This window comes from Cheilinus undulatus, linkage group 7, assembly GCF_018320785.1.
Source record: "Cheilinus undulatus linkage group 7, ASM1832078v1, whole genome shotgun sequence".
Lineage (NCBI taxonomy): Eukaryota > Metazoa > Chordata > Actinopteri > Labriformes > Labridae > Cheilinus > Cheilinus undulatus.
Window position 1 is genome coordinate 31236635 of NC_054871.1, and position 16854 is coordinate 31253488.

General features: G+C 37.5%; 2 protein-coding genes across 4 annotated transcripts in view; one reads left to right on the plus strand and one right to left on the minus strand.

Annotated features, from left to right (window-relative positions):
- The window catches only part of LOC121512370 (zinc finger protein GLIS1), a 135748-nt gene extending 126343 nt beyond the window's left edge, over positions 1-9405 (plus strand). For all 3 annotated transcript variants that reach the window (XM_041791606.1, XM_041791607.1, XM_041791608.1), the window contains 3 exons: positions 6131-6273; positions 7053-7208; positions 9269-9405. In XM_041791606.1, coding sequence (XP_041647540.1) covers positions 6131-6273; positions 7053-7208; positions 9269-9405 — 436 coding nt within the window. The remainder of the gene's footprint in view (positions 1-6130; positions 6274-7052; positions 7209-9268) is intronic.
- Positions 9406-9460: 55 nt separating this feature from the next.
- Positions 9461-16321, minus strand: elovl8b (ELOVL fatty acid elongase 8b). The gene is made up of 8 exons (XM_041791609.1): positions 16146-16321; positions 15925-15982; positions 14329-14516; positions 14080-14160; positions 13883-13939; positions 13687-13801; positions 11194-11321; positions 9461-11103 (listed from the first exon to the last, which is right to left on the minus strand). Exons 2-8 carry the CDS (start codon positions 15980-15982, stop codon positions 10939-10941), a joined length of 792 nt encoding a protein of 263 aa, XP_041647543.1. The 5' UTR covers positions 16146-16321; the 3' UTR covers positions 9461-10938.
- Positions 16322-16854: the final 533 nt, after the last annotated feature.

Sequence of the window (16854 nt, forward strand, 5' to 3'; positions counted from 1 at the left end):
CCAAATGTGATGCACTAAGCCACATACCGCATACCTCCATGCATGCAGCAGTAGGTCATATTGAAGGCTCCAGCCAGGCCAGCAGTAAGCAGTCATCTGAGGGCTTGGCTGCCTCCAGCAGCACTCTGTCATCACATTCATGCAGCGCTTAGTGCAAACCATATGCTGGTGCAAAGCAGCACGCAGTAACACAGCAGCAGTTTATGTGTTTGCATTCCTGATATGCACTCATGAGAGGGCACTAAGTAGCTGTTGAATATTACGAGGAGTGATAGGCCAGTTCTGAAGCAGATTGCTGTTCCATTGAGTTAATGTCAAGAATATAACATTTATTGTTAATTTTCATATTTAACATTTAGGAAACTGAATATAAACAGACAAGGCCTATTGCTTCTGGGAAAAATGTTCCGTTTAAGCTAGCTAATAAATGTGTTTCTATAACTGTAAAAAAAAAAAGAGTGGGATGTTATTCTACCCGGAAATATCCAGCTTCCAGCACCTGAATAATTAATACTAGGAATGCTCTTATGAGGTTGTAGTCATACTTAGCCTTGTGGTGTATCGGTCCATGGTAGCTCAAAAGTCCTCCTTATTCAGTCAACAACATGCTTTTCCTGACTTTGTTCAACAGAGCCCTATAAAAACTTTCCAAGGAACAATGCAGTATGTGTCCTACAGTAAGGACAACTAAGTAACATTTCTAACTTAATTTACACATGTTAATGTATGTGAATTAAATAACAATTATTTACAGCCTGAAGAAATATCAGGCCAATTTTATTAGCTAAACAGTGTAAACACAGTCTACTAAATAAAAAGGCAATAAAATTCATACGATTATCTCAGCTGCAACTCTTGGGCTTGGGTTTAACAGTCTTGATGGTCCATATAAACAGTTTTAGATTTTTGTTTAGTTCAACTCTATTCATAAACAAAGTCTGGCAGTTACGTTCATGAAACAACTACATTGCAAACAAAACAGACAAAACAACAGTTCATTAAACAGAGCTAAAGGTCAGCAGTCTAATCTGGGATTAAATTAAATATCAGCCAGTTTTAGAAGTAGTTACACAAAAGGTGGCTCGCTTTAGCTTCATTTGCTTTAGCTAAAGCTTGCATAGCTATGCTAGCTATGTAGTTAACAAACTTACAAAAGCCAGTGCAGCAATGATAGCTTTAGCACGTTTAGCTTTAGCCAAAGGTACGGTGGCTACATAGATAACGTAGATATGAAACTTGCATAGCTGTGTCATGAGATAAGCTTTAGCTACATAGCCTTGTTAGCTATGTAGCTACCTTATGTTTGTAGCTTACACAGCTACGTTAGCTGCACTACATCACACACAGATGCAAATACCATAATATTACACGTGATTAGTTTTGTATATCGTGACTAGAAGCATAAATTCATTCCACTTCACATATTTTTAATGAGAATTGGACGACAATGATCAGTTCTTGATTAATCAGGGCATCTCTAAGTAAAGCATCACATTTAATCAGGATGGGATTTGTTCCCCCTGAGTCCAGGATATAGCCAGGAAATCAAACCTAGTCTGGTCACCTCAATGGCCACTCCAAAATCTTAAACAATCGCTGTCTATTTGACATATCAGAGACAGGGCTGAGGCTAAAGTTATTTACCTGGGCTTTGCAACAGAGTGCCATCTTTCTTTGCATTTCAATACAGTTCATTTTTTTTGGCACTCTGAGATTTGACATTAAGCATGCATATCTTAAATCATAAAGAAATAGAATACGCTCAGAAGATTTAAATGTTTCCTCTTTACCTCTCTGTCCCTCCACTTACTGCCTCTCCTCCTCCCCCTCCCCACCAAGGGTTTTCACCGAGTGCACCTGTTTGTAAGAATGATCTCTATATATATAAGCAGCCCAGTTGCATTAGGTCCTTATTTCTTTAATGAATTTTAGACAAAACTAAATCCCTGGTTTGGTGAATTTTTTGGTTCTCTTTGAATTGGGCTTTTGAGATACTCCACAATGTGTCTCAAAAAACAGTATTCCTAAGTAGACAGGGTTATCTGTCTTCCCTTATGTGTTGGCATGGCCAGCTTCTAGAAAGGGAGGGATTCATGTGCAAAAAAAAAAGAAAAACATATGAAACATGTGTGAGCTTCAGAGTGACTCATGACTACAGTGAAAGAATCGCCATCCCATCAGTGTGAGCACAGAGCTGAGGGAAGCAAACCCAGAGTGAGTTTGAATGCATTATAGAAGATTAGGATATGTTTCATATCTGCTACGCTCATGCTAACAATTTTGCATTTTGTAGCTTTACTGTATGTAGTAAAAGTAAAAGTTTTGGAGGACTTTATACATGTTATAAATTCATGTATGTGTGCTTACATGCTTCAAGCTACTCCTGAAAAATCCAGTGGGGTTTTTTCTTGGTCAATAAAAGTGAACCCTGCTTGCCATTGACCTTGCATGGGTTACATCTACAACATAAACCTTTACTAGTTATTGAACATCAGAGGAGTTTTTTCCCCTTTAAGGCTTCTTGCTCCAGCCTACCTTGATCATGCAGACAGTAGAGTGGTATCTGTGTTCTTATTTAATTCCCAACAATGTTGCATTCCTTTAAAGACTTTGGTTCAGACTTATGCTATGTGAATATTAATCCTCATGACCTGGTGAGACCTCAATGGGGACTTTGATGCAGCGTTGACTCAGGTGTTTGAGGCATGTTTTAAAAGAGATTTTACAATTCCTGTAATGTTTGTACAACTTTGATTTAAGGAGGAATTCCCCTTAAAAGACATGATGCAATCCTCCAAATATTTAGAAACCCCTTGGTGTGTAAGCTGCAGAGAAAGGACAAAAAACTCAAATAAATAAGCACCACCATGATATCAGCATATTTCCAACGTTAGATGATATGATGTTTTACAGAATGTGGTCTCAGATGCGGCTGACAGCTTCTGCATAAACTCACTGAAGCATGCTGAAGTAGGATTTTTGAGACTGTAGCACTTTAGCTGTGATGGTAAATGTTTAAATTACCATCAGCTGGTTTTATTGTTGTATTTCTCTGTCTTTGATCTGATCATTGTGGTTTTCACAGCACAGTGTGACTCCACTGATGTGACTGATGAACACTTGGCAGTTTGCTCCACTATAAAGAGATTTAAGACTTCTTCATATAAATGATCAATCCCCACAAAAATGAGCCAAAGGCAGTAACTTGAGTTGTCTCCTGGCTCTTGTAGTCCACAAAGTCACAAACATGTCAGCTTAATATTCCTTCTTTCCCAAAAGTCATGAATGTAAACACTGTTGTGCTTTCTTCTCTTTAGGCCACAAAGACTGTAGTTACTGCAGTGGTGGGCAGTGTAAGGAGGGGGGTGGTTTTAGTTGAATGCACACTGCTGTTTGTTGACTTAAGATCATAATATGTGGTAGGAGGACGATTACGTGTGGGGAGCCCGAGTTTCCACACGCCTGGAACGTTTCTTCCTCTGTGAGTTGTAGGATCTCTCCGGGTTTGTTGGATCGAGTGGTTAGCGAGCAGACATGCAGCTCCGGCTTTGATTGGGCCGTCACAAAGCATGAAGCATTTTATTGAGAAGTTACAGAGACTGTCTAAAAAAGGAAGGATAAGAGATGATGTCTTAATGCACATATCACCAACATGAACGTAGTAGTGAGAGGAAAAGTGAACATGACTACCCAGCACCCCTGGCAGTTAAGGGAGGGACCCATATTTGGCATTGAGGTATAATTTTTTTTAAAAATTCTCTCAAATCTTTCAATGCCATAAGAAAGATAAAATTAGTTAAACAATTGATCATGATTCATAACATTTCTTTGGCTCATAAATTCCCAAAAATGAAACCATTTAAACACCTTTTTATCTAGGATTATAAAAAAATTATTCAGTGCCAAACATGCATGTTACAACATTGGATTTGTTTTTCTTGTGTAATACAATGTGTAATTTTGGTTTCAAGGCATACCATAAGGTTTAAGTTATTTAAAGTAGTGAATAGAATTGCACATTTTTACTCCTATTTCACTGGTTCCAAATATGTGGTTCAGATCCCTCTAAGAGGGACACCAAAGATCTCAGGCCTATCTGCTCTGAGATTGTCAACATTAGGCTTTGAAAGATTAACTAAAGTAATGAAAACACACAATGGATAATTTACTTAAAGGCCTGTAGATAAAACTGTAAAAATGCATGTTCCCTCACTCAGAAATACCACATTTGTAATTCAGGTTTAAATAATTTCTCTTCTCTCTGATGTTAATCTTAGAGAGCAATGTATCCATATTTATGAGTAGGTCCTGGCTGTCTGTTCATTACATTCTTTACAGGCCAATCAGAGCAACATAGGAACCAGTAGGTGTGCACAGCCACAGAGAATAAACTACATGACAGAAGCTTGGCATGCAGCCACTACAGCTGTTCACTGTCAGTGGAGCCAGTTGGTAAATTAAACTCTTGCCAAAGCCATTCAGACTGAAAGCAGAAACCTCTTCTCCACCAAGAAAGCTTTCACTATGGTTCTTTGCTCTTTCCCTAATACAAAAATGTTTAAAAAAAAAAAAAAACTACTGCTATAGCAGCATCCATGTTATCTTTCAACAGTTGCAATTGTATACCCATGATGTGTAGTTCATGAACCAACTGGTTCAAAGACCCAGATCTTTTATGTGAAGGATAAGATCAAGATCCATTCTCTGATAAGGAACAAGCATTTCATCTTGAGCCTTCAACCAATCACTCCTAGAAGAAGCAAAGTTTAGAAAGAAACAGTCAAAGTACTGAACCTTGAGGAACTCCAGAGCAAACTTAGGTATATGTAGGAGACTTATCATTAACATGTATAAACTGGGATCAATCAAGGTCATTGCTCAAGTCTCTGTAAGAGGATATGATGCTCAATTGTGTCAAATGCAGCACTAAGATCTAATAAAACAAGTACAGAGAGAAAACCTCTGTCAGAAGTTAACACTAGATTTTTAATCATTTTAATCAATGCAGCTTCAGTGCTATCAGCGGCTTTAAACCCTGACTGAAAGTCTTCTAATAGACTGTTATTTTGAAGAAAATCGCTTAGGCGATTGGCCACTACTTTCTTAAGGATATTAGTTATAAAGGAAGATTCGATGTGTCTAGAATTAGCTAAGGTGACTTTTTAAGTAGAGGTTTAGTTGCAGCTCATTTAAAGGACTTGTGCATATCCTGTCAACAACAACATATTTATCATGTCCAGAGTAGATATGCTAACAAGAGGGAAAACTGACTTAACCCGCTTGGTTGGGATTGGGTCTAAAAGACAGGCTGGTGGTTTGGATGAAGAGATTATTGAGCTTAGTTTTTGAAGATTGATTTGGGAGAAACGATCTAGGTGGTTTTGTGGTTTTAAAGCAGAGAACTGTACCAAAGATCAAGGATGAATCAACATCTGCTTCAGTAGAGAAACTGCTAATTTTGACTCTAATTTTTTGTTATAATTTTGTCATTTAAAAGCCCATGAAATAATCACAGATAAGATAGATAAGATAGATCCTTCTGACGAAAGACATAGAGTCCAGCCAATCCACTGGCTTTTCAGTATTAGGGAGGAACAAGCGTTCTGTGAGAGGAGTTTTAAATCCAATAATATGTAATCACCCAAGTCAGTGCCACATTAACAAAAACAGAAGTTCCAGACATAATACTGGATAATTTCTTGTTTTCATTTATGAAATATTTCAATTTGCACAAACACACTGACAGTTTTCAAAACTGAAACATTGCCAGTGCATTTGTTTGAACAAAGTTTAAACAAAGTGCAGGTGGTTGCTTGAAAATGTTGAATGAAATAATTTCTGTTCCACACACCTGTCTTCATAAAAAGACATTATTTTTTCTTGAAATTTTGATACTCTTGGACATGATAAGTTATTAAACAAACGGAGAATCAATCTCCTAAAAATGTGAAAAATATCAAAGCCTTATTTTAAAAGTTTAATCAGTCATCTGATGATGGAGGTTTGGTTTTAGCATTTTCCCATGATTGGCCAAAGCTGGGGTAAGAGAGGCCTAATGTGATATCTTCTCATGTGGCCCAGGAATCCAGGCTATGCCCCTGATGAGCCATGATTTCTGTGTCTCCCTCAGGGTGCCAGGTCCCCTCTTGTCTCCTGGGATGAAGGGAACAGGGACACCCCCGCCTCCTCCTCCCCATCCTCTGGAGAAACAGCATGTCCACCCTCAGCCGAAGCCCTACTCTCACTATCACCACCATCAGCCTGCCAATGACGGTAAGACCTGACCCACAGACATCCTGCTGAATAGCTTGTTTCAGGAAATCTGCTCTGACTTGAATGTGAAAAATGTTCATTGGCGTTTCAATTTAATATCCTGATTTTTATTCCCGTGGCAGGTGGTTTAGGAACACGCAGCAGGGGATTACTTTCATATAACTTCCTATAAGAGCACCCTGTGTCCTTTTTTTTTCAAACACTAACTGTACCAGCACGCCCACATGAAAGGCCTCAGAAGGAGGAAGTTGTCTCTCAGAGCAGTGATTCTGCTCCTGAGTGTTTTTAGTAAGGAAGGAGATCAGTCGTAGAGACAGAGCGGGTAAAACCACATGCCGGAAGCCTTTTCCCTGTGCTGAATTAGCCAACAAAATGCTGGCTCATGTATTCAGCTGTCTCTCAACGCCTGAACATGGCAGGCTCAGCTGTCAGTCCAGAGCCTTTTTCCTAATGCCCTAAACACAGTTTTCCCCTGTAAGGATCTACACACGGACGTCTGTGTAACCACGCCGCGGTCAGGGAGTTGCGTAAAAGCGCTCCAGTATAGACTGCTCTCCCATTATTGACTCCTGCGGTCATTCAGACTGAGACCATTGGGACAGATGCTGCACTCTTTGGGGCTAGAAAAGTTAGAAGAAGTACAAATATAGCATTGTCATAAAGCTGACATCCACATCAAGTTTCAACCATAGAGGGGACGCTTTCTTACCTCTGAAACAATCAACCATACACGCTGGTGGTAGTCGATCAAGTCTGGCTTCTATTTTTCTCTCTCCCAGAATACCAGGGCAGCTTTCAGAGCTGCTTCCACTTTGGAGATTCTTACAGGATGGAGCAGACGGTCAGTGGTGTCCACGTCCCAGCAGAATCTCACGCCTACACTTCCCATCAGCACAACGGCTTCCACATGTCGACAACCAACACCAGTACTCCAGGTGAGAAAATCTGACCAAGAATCTGTTTCCAAATCCAAATCTCCATCCCAGAGCCTAAGCAGTTAACCCTAACAAACTTGAACTCTGATGGTGACATCACACGTTGCCTGGTAAGAATATGCACCATCACATAATTCAAAGAAAGGCCACTTCTGAAGTAACTTTAATTCTTGCATTACAAGTCTGTCAAATGTCAAAAAGCCATAATTGTAAATATTTATCCACAGGTGTATTAGGCCCACTCTGAAAAATAGAAAAGAATTACATAAAAAGGATCTATAATTCTTAGGAAAGAAGCTTAGTCATTAGCTTTTAGTCATAAATTTACAAAGAAATTCTAGATTTTTTTGTGTTTAAATAGTCCTGTAGTTTGACTTTATAAACTTCAATATCTTGTTTATAGTCATAAATTTACATTGCATATAGTCGTAAAATTACAAAAAAACAACACTCAAAACACTAGTTGGATCAGATTAATCTCTTGGATGTGATGTTTTCTTCTTAATTGACCAAGTTAATGGCAAAGACTTTTTAAAGCCTGAATGTTAAATATAATGTAAAAATACTGGGCTAAAAATAACAAGTATTTCCTTTTTTTCCAGTCCTAGTAAAAAGTATAATTTATTTGGACTCTATTGCAAGACTTAGACTTTTTAAACTTGAAAACTTCAAAGTTTCTCTTATAAGTAAAACTTCAATAGTGAGACTTTTTTTCAGTTTTGTATTCTTGAAAATGTTTAGTTTTTCTCTTAATATTTTTCTTTAAAAAAAACCTCTTTATTTAGTCCATTTTTTGGAAGTGCTTTTTAAATATTTGACCAAAAAAGAAAAAAAATCACAGCTCCACAAATGTTGATAAATAACTACAAAAGTGATGAACTACATGTTGTCACTTACAGATAAACTTATATGTAGTTTCGCCCATCACAGCCCTGCTTGTTTGGTTTTACATTTAGGTTTTTTGATACAAATTTTAGTTGTATTTACTACTTTCATCATAATCACCATCAACCTTTATTTAAACCTTTATTTCAAGGATCATTGAGGTTCCCCTCTTTTACAGTGATGTTGAGTTATAAAATTAAAAGGTACTATTACAATTATTAATTCAATTCAATTCAGTTCAGTTCAGTTTTATTTATATAGCACATTTCATACAAATGTAAACTCAATGTGCTTTACAGAGGATAAAAACAGATGCAAAACAAACATACAAAGAGCAACAAAGATACACTATTGATTCAAGAAAAAATTAATTTTTGCAACGATCTATATATTTTACATATACTAATGTTGGGATCTCCTAAAAGGAGCTTATTGAAATCCATAGACAAGTTTAAACACAAAGATAACCTAACAACCAAAGGCTTGTGAGAAAAGCAGTGTTTTAAGGCCACTTTTGAAGGAACTAAGTGTTTCAGCAGATCTCAGGTCAGCAGGCAGTTTGTTCCAGAGGACAGCACCATAGTGACTGAATGCACCATTGCCAGATTTAGTTTTAATTTTAGGTACACTGAGGAGACACATGCCTGATGATCGGAGAGGTCTGATGGGATGGTAGTCAGTGAGAAGGTCAGAAAGATATTGGGGTGCCATAGCATTCAGAGATTTATAAACTAGAAGTAGTATTTTGAAATCAATTCTGTACTGGACAGGATTAACACAAATAATAAAGATTTACTACTGTAAATATGCAAACATTTGTTTAAATTAAGTAGGCAGGACTGCCATATCCTTCTCGTCACAAAGTTTGCATTAACACTGTGTAAATCTGGCAGAGGAATTACGTTAAAGTGGGTTTGGAAAGTGCATAATCTTGCATTTTAAAGTCTGCATTATTGCCAGCACACACACGATAACTTAACTGTAGGAAAGTACAAACTTCATCTTAAATCCTAGCTCTTATGTTGCATCTGGGTCCTAAGAAACAAATCTTATTTCACTGCATACCTGGCTGAAATGACACTAAAGAAGCATGTAGATTGGGATTAGGCATCCAGGTCAGAACCATCAAAAATCACCTGAATTTACTAATCAAATGCTAAATGTGTTTGTCCCAGGCTTTAGTTTGACCCAGGAGCTTCAAGGCGGTGCAGGGTGCCAGTTCTCTTCAAGCCCAGAAGAGAGCATCTTTTTCCAGGTGGGCAGCTTTGACCGCAGCCTGAGCCACATGCCCTCGGTCTACACAGAGACATAGACACAGAGTAGCAGGGTACTCTCAGCGCACCTCTACACCTCTGCAGTCCAACTGCTTCCACAGGCATGACAACACACCGGGAAAACCTGGAGGATGAAACAGGCAAACTCTGCTGTTTGTACATTTCTCACCTGGCTCTAAATTGTTACAAATCCAATTTGTAATCATCCATGGAGATTATTTAAATCTTTACTTGTGCCCCTTACAAAATTATCTCTTCGACACTTCCTACATCTTTGAATATGACAAGTTTAGCCACAAAGTTTGGTTCTTACTCATTGTATCTTTGACATTTACCCAGGGACAAATATGGACTCATTCACAAAAATTGTGCAAAGTTTTGTGACAATAAACAAATTATCCTGATTCTCTAGTCTGTAAAAGGGATAATAAATTAATGTAAATCTGGTTTATGAATTTTCTCCTTTTAGAAAATTATCAGTGATTCCATGATTACTGGAATTCACCTGACATATTTCATAGCTGAGACAGGACACCTGTGTTTCAAACCTGCAGAGGACTACGTGGTCATTAACCAGGCATTGAGGGTTTTAAAAATAGTCTGAGTTGCATTATGGGAATTGTAGGATCCAGTGTTGGTAGAACTTGGCCTGATCTATTTACTGTCTCAAACTCCGCTGTATCATTCTTGTTCGATCTTTCTCCAGGAGGTCCTCACTTTTTTATATTAGTTAACTGTAATGGGAGAAACCCCTGACAGGGCTTTTGTCTTTCAGTTCAGCATGAGAGCCCTGAACCACAGCTTTGGAACCACAGGGATACAGAAACTTTACGTACTTTGTAGAAAAAATAAATTACAATTTCAACTAAAACTTTAATGAATGACAGAAGCTAAATAATTACATTGAAATCTCCTTGTCTTATGAGTCGAGCTAAAAAATTTTTTAAAATATGTACCCCTAGTGCTTTTACGATCTGTTCGGACTCTTTCTTTGGTCAAGAGGTATTAATCGTTTTAAAGGAATATAATTTGGCTACTGTGGAAATTCATAATTTCAGGCTCAAATAATCAATTTTTTTCAGCCTCTGTATAAAAATTATACAAAAGCAGCCCTCTCCCTCCTCTTCCTGTTTTTTTCTCCCCTCATCTCCATCTTTCATTTTTCAGACTGAAGTGTAGAAAAAATATATCATTTTGCTGTGTCGTTTCAATAGTGAAAAAAATGTTTGAATTTCCGTATTTTGTTGTTAATTGTTTTTGTTATTTGGATTTATCTCTGGAGGAGGGTCTGACTCTTTAATTCAGCAAAATGCAGAGAATCCCACTTTATTATTATTGTATGTAAAAAATGTACAGTTTGTTTACAGCAGTCATTTGAATGTTTGTTGTTTCTCTATTATGTAATAAATAATTGTATGATCATGAGGATGCATTCTCCGCTCTATTAAACATAAAAAGCTTGAAGTTCTTGCGGCTTGCTTTGAGTGAAACCTCCAGCCTGTGGTCATGTTGCACCCTCTAGTGGAGGCTCTTAAGTACTGCAGACACCGGCTGCTCCTTCATAAAGTGTCTTATTTCTGCTTCTTCTTGTTGAGGTAGCTCTGATAGTAGAAGTTACTGAAGAGGATGATAAGAGTGACACAGTAACCGAACACAACCACATTCATGGAGTCAGGGAAGTCACACTCTGTGAACAGGTTGTAGCCTGTGTGGAAGAGGAACAGCAGGAATTGAACCTAGAGGGGCAGTTAAGAAAGCTCACATCAGTTCAGATTAAAAACATTTATTCTATGCATTTAACTTTTTCCTCAAAGAGGAGGACTCACCAGCTGCAGAGACGTGAGGTAACGTTTCCACCACAGGTACTTTTGCATGTGAGGGCCGATGGCAGCCAGGCCGTAGTATGAATACATCACAATGTGGACAAAAGTGTTGACCAGGCCGATGAAGAACGCTGTGGGTCGAGGAGCAAATAAAGCAATGGACACACATTCAGGCAGGCTGTTAGGTTTTAGTGAAACTGAAATAAAGAATCTAGAAAGAAAGTTAAAGACCTGGAGTTTTAGCATTGCAGAATATAGAGAGAATACAGAGAGGCAGCAGCATAACAGTGAAATAATCAACTGAAAAAGCTGCCATATGTATGCTCTTTCTGAGATAAATGTTTTATTTTTAATATTTTTTAATTTAAAAAAATATAAATGAACTTTTTGGAGGAATGTAAAGACTTACAGTCAAAGCAAAAGATTTAACCTTTCAAGTGGCTTTTATGTCATGTCTCTATCTGCTACAGTGGCTGAGAAATAAAGTTTAACTTCTGTTGAAAACCCCAGTGTTTTGGGAGGTTGTGTTTAGAGCAATACTTAGTTTGTAGATGGTGTTTTATTTGGAAACCTTAGTTCTAAATGGGTTAAACCCTGCATATTAAAATTTGTGTTCTTATTTTATATGATAGTCCTTCAGTTGAAAAAGATAAAAAATTTCTCTTTTATAATCCAACCAGCCACTGTTAGTAATATTTTAGAAAATGCAGCGAGCAAGAATGAATGGCTGTGATAAGACATTTTGGGTTAAAGGAATGAATAACTACAGAGAAATTAAACTAAAGTGTTTACTTTTACCTTAACTCTTAAATATTGTAAAGTCAAATTAAAATTAATGATAGATTAATTGTAAGCAAAAATAAGGAACTATAGGTTTTATAGATGTAGTCCCTTCCAAATTTGACAATATAGTTTTAATAAAGAGTGTGATACTGATGAGTTATTATGATTTGCTCATTTTAATTCTTGTCCGGCCTATACATAAAAAGTGTTATAAAGTATGTAACAGTCAGTGATATAAAACCACACAAAACAACAAAGGAAAAAAAAAATTCTTTACAGACGATATACTTCAATTCAAATATCAAATTAATGCTTTGTACTTTTGTTACAGTTTTGTAACAAATATAAATCAGTCTAGTTAAATAAATTATTGTCCGTTTTATTCCAATTAGCATCCGTGCATGTTGGTTTTTTTTTACTTAAACATCATCATATTACACAATAAAGTTGTTAAATTCTTTGGACAAAACTGAATGCGTTAACCTCTTAAGATGAATCAGGTGATACCAATCAAACCACTGGAACAGTGGGTCCCATGCTTTTTTCTGCTAGCTCCCCTACTTATATCTGGAAACACTGAGCCTCCTGAGTCTGCAGGAGTTAACAGTTTAGGCTCTGAGATGTCGTCCTCCAAGATCAACATGATAAAAGGGATACATTGGTGTCAAAAACCAACATTAATTTTAATTGCTTCATTGATTCAATAGGACCTTCTTCTAACGTATTTATTATGATTTTAGTTCATATGTGAAAGTCTAATCTTGATAGCATCAATGCAGACAAACATCAGACTCCCCCTGAGTCCTTTGGTAAAATTTCTTATCTTTCCATATTCTTATAAATGATTAATAAACAACAACATGTCTGTGAACATCTCAATACATTCTGATTCCCCTTACTTGTTTTCTATTTCTAATTCAAAGACCACATGTCCCTACTAGAAAGGCAATTTAAAAAGTGAATAAAGGCTAGTTGACACATTCAAAGCTGGGAGGAGTATTTTTTTTAACTGGTGAAACTAGAATATTTGTTGGGGTCATCAATCCTTTACAGGGTTAATGAACATTTGGTGCTCTAAAGTTTGAGCTTTTTGAGTGAAAAAAAATGGAGGATTGATAAGACACAGCTTTAGTCAGTGCAATGCATTTTATGTCTCTTTACTAGTTTTATCAATGTATTTACTTTTCTGTTGTAACTTCTGTATTTTCTGGTTAATGATGATGCTTCTGATGTAAATGTTTCGAATGTTTCACTGGTCTGGCTGTGTTTATAGTTGGCTTCATTCGTGCGTTTTGGCACAGTGGTTTGGCTCGGGTGTACCAGTGTCTGCTGAATTGTGTTATTTGGCTTTAATGGCATGTTTAACTATTAAGTAGTTAAATGAGTAAATGTGCCTGGTTGTTGGAAATAGTAGTAGTTATAGGCTTTCATTCCTGATAGTTTCAGTCTGTGTTTATGAATCTGTAGAAAGTGTTTTTGTGGCTTTGACGTGCTCAGTCCATGGTAACTATGAAGATGAGGTTTTCATAGTGAAAAAAAACATAAAGCTGTGATGTCAAGATGAGGTTGAGCCATATTTAGACTTTAGTTTAAACTAACAGTAATAGAAATGCATAAACTCACAGACTTGAGCAGCAATCACCATCTGTTTATAAAGTTTTTTCACATCAGTAAGATCCCAGGAAATGAAATTAACTCTCACAGCTGACTTACACTGTCCTCCTGCCACATACTTGACTCCTGCCCACCAGTTGAAGATCATGGTGGCGTGATGGTAAACATGAAGGAAGGTCACCTGACTGTTCTTCTTCCTCAGGATGAAGAAGAGCTGTAAGCAAAGAAGATGGTTATACTATCTGCATGTTTTAAATCTCCATGTTTCACAGATATGTTTTATAACCCTGCATACCGTGTCGCTGAGCTCGATGACTTTAGAGAAGAAAAACCACCAGCAGACTCTGGCCATCTGGTGGAGTGACAGGATGGAGGAAAGAGAGTTTTTTATACATTAAAGAAATATTGTCAGCTTCACTTTTCATATTATTTACTTAGTTTATGTCATAAATGCTGCACACATTCAAGAGGCTCTATTTTCAGCCTACATACCCTCATTGGGAGTGGGTTGGTGCTGTAGTCTACAGGCTGACAGAGGAGGCTGTAGTTTGAGAGCCAGGATGTGACCAGGAACTGTTCAACAGTTATAAAGGTAGTTGAAAATGTAACACCCCTATCAGTATGTGTAATAAGACACAAAAAATCTAAAAATGTGTGGTAATTCAAAGCAGTCAGCTCAAACTAAATGTTTTCATCAGTGTTCAGGTCTGACAGTTTCAACCAAAAGCAGCATACAGTCACCTCATAGCACATGTAGGCAGACAGGCCGACCATGGCGAAGTTGTAAACAATGAGAACGACTCTGAGGTCAACAGGTTGCCTGTGTTTCATCAGACGAGGGCCGAGCCAGACCACACACAGGTAGAGCAGGAAGATGATAGACACGGGGACCGGGGAGTAGACCAGCAGCCACGGGTCTGTCCTCTTATCTGGAACAGAACAGAACTTTGATTTTACGGCATTATTCAGAGATCATTTTGATACTGCAGGACACATCTCTGATGGGAATGAACTGTACAGATTAGTTTTTAAAGCACCAAAATTTTAAACCTTGATGCTTTACCAGAAAGAACCAAACAATGTTTGGATACCACATAAGCAAAAACAAAAGTCATAGATATCCAATAAAGGGTCATTTGTTATTAATTATTAAAAACACTGTGGCAAACTCCTGTACACTGTCTTAAGTGCACAATTACATTTGTCAACATACAGGTGTGTCTCAGTAAAGAATACTGAATATTAGAAAAGTTCATTCATTTCAGTAAGTTAATTCAAAAGTGAAACTCATTATATAGATTTATTACACACAGACTGAAAAAATAGTCTTTTTTATTATTATTTTGATGATTATGGCTTACAGTTTAAAAAATCAGTAACCTTCTGTGTCTTACCCTCCTTGTGCAGGCTGTCAGTGATCATCTTCTGGACATCTGTCAAGTCAGCAGTCTTCCCTGTCATTGTGTAGGCTACTGAACCACACTAAAAGACCATTTAAGGGCTCAGGAAATCTCTCCATGTGTTTTGAGTGCATTTGCTAATTAGAGCGTGACATCATTAATTTACAATATTGACATTTTTCACAAAATTCTAGTCATTACAATTTTAAAAAAACAACACTTTAAATATTTCACTCTATGTGTAATTAATCCTTATGAGTTTAACTTTTCTAAATTTAACTACTGTAACAAATAAACTTTCTGCAATATGTTAGTTTGAGATGCACCTGTATGTGTGCAAGTAGATAGCTCAGTCTCTTTAAGTTGTAAATATGAAGTGCTGTGAAACTGAAGTGCTGTAGTTTTATTAAGTTTGGTGCTTTTTGATTCTATCACTCATTATCAGCTATCTTCAGTCACCCACACAGAAAGGCTCTGTCCAACCAGAGATTCAAACAGGATGCACCTTTCTATGAGGTGGTCCGATAACCACAGCACCGCTATCCATCCTGTCTGTACACAAAAGGTTCTTTCTCCATTCTTTCACTTATGGTTTGCAGTTTTTTTTTTTGCACCCAATGATCATGTGCATGCAATTTATTAAAACAAAAAAAAAATACATGCTTTTCCTGTGCCTTATTTTACAACCTTTCCACTCCTATATGTCTGCCACTTTAACAAGATAATAGGGGTTAAACAGGGCTATAGTGACAAATCATGTGGGAAAACCACAAAGCAGTCATTGTGATGGCAGACTGGGGAGCACATCTGCAGCTCCCATCTCCCACACACTGCCTTGTGCATTTTTCAAACTTCAAATGTCTTTTGCGAATACAAATATGATGCCAAAATAAACCAAAATAAAGCAAATTTCTTGGCAAAATAGTTTATATCATACCTCCATTGTCCACAATTCTCTGGTGCACAGAGAGGAGACTTTCCCATGCAGAAGCCATCTGAAAACATAAAGAAAGTGAATGATAGAAAAAGGAGAGAAAAACAGACAAGGCTGCACATAAACCTACTCACTCGTGCACACCTCATAAACCGTTCAGTGACAACGCTGCAGGACCTTTGGACTCTTATCTTGCAAATAATTATTAGCAAAGTTCAACTTACATCAAGTCCAGCAGCCACACAGACCCAGACCCTCCCGTTCTTCTTTTGTGGTGAATGAATGAATGAAGTCAGACCAGGGCGACCGGAAGAACCGGAAACAGCCTCTGCATGAGAAATAGAGCTGAAGTTCAGGTTCGTCTTCAGCCTCCGTGGCCGCAGGATAGAGGAGAAAGTAGTAAGAAGACCATTTAGATCACTTCCTGTTTTTTTTTCGCTTTGGTTCAGATTTTTTTCTTAACGAATGCTGCAGGCAGGGGGCGCCATTTTCATCCATAACCTGATCGACTTTCATACAACTTTACATGTCTGATTGGTTTCTGCATGCTTTAACGTAGTGAGGGTCGCAGAATGTTTAAAGGGCAGGGGCGAAAATATTCAAATGATTCCTAATTTGTGCAATTGGCCACCATCGGTCAGAAAGTTGTCATTTATAGTGGAATAGCTAGAAATCTTTGTATATATTTAACATGTTTTATTATGATTATACATACACCTCTATTTGAAAATGACATTATGAACCATTTAACCCTTGATTTAACAAGGATACACAATGAGGAATGACAGTGAAAATGAACTTTAGGCTACAACAAGGTGCTTAAAGTACTTTGTATTGCTTCCTTGGAAGACATTTACGTCTCACTGTCCACTGGAAGAGACAATCTGTCACAGATCCACTTAGAAGGCACACTGTCAAATTTTGTCCACATCG

Bases quoted from the DNA above. Each gene is read 5' to 3' on its own strand.
- elovl8b (XM_041791609.1), bottom strand. From the start codon at position 15,982: ATGGCTTCTGCATGGGAAAGTCTCCTCTCTGTGCACCAGAGAATTGTG. The intron at 14,161-14,328 runs GTGACTGTATGC...ACTGTTGAACAG, and splicing joins CTGCCTACATGTGCTATGAG to TTCCTGGTCACATCCTGGCT. The intron at 11,322-13,686 runs GTAAGTCAGCTG...CTCGACCCACAG, and splicing joins GTATGTGGCAGGAGGACAGT to CGTTCTTCATCGGCCTGGTC.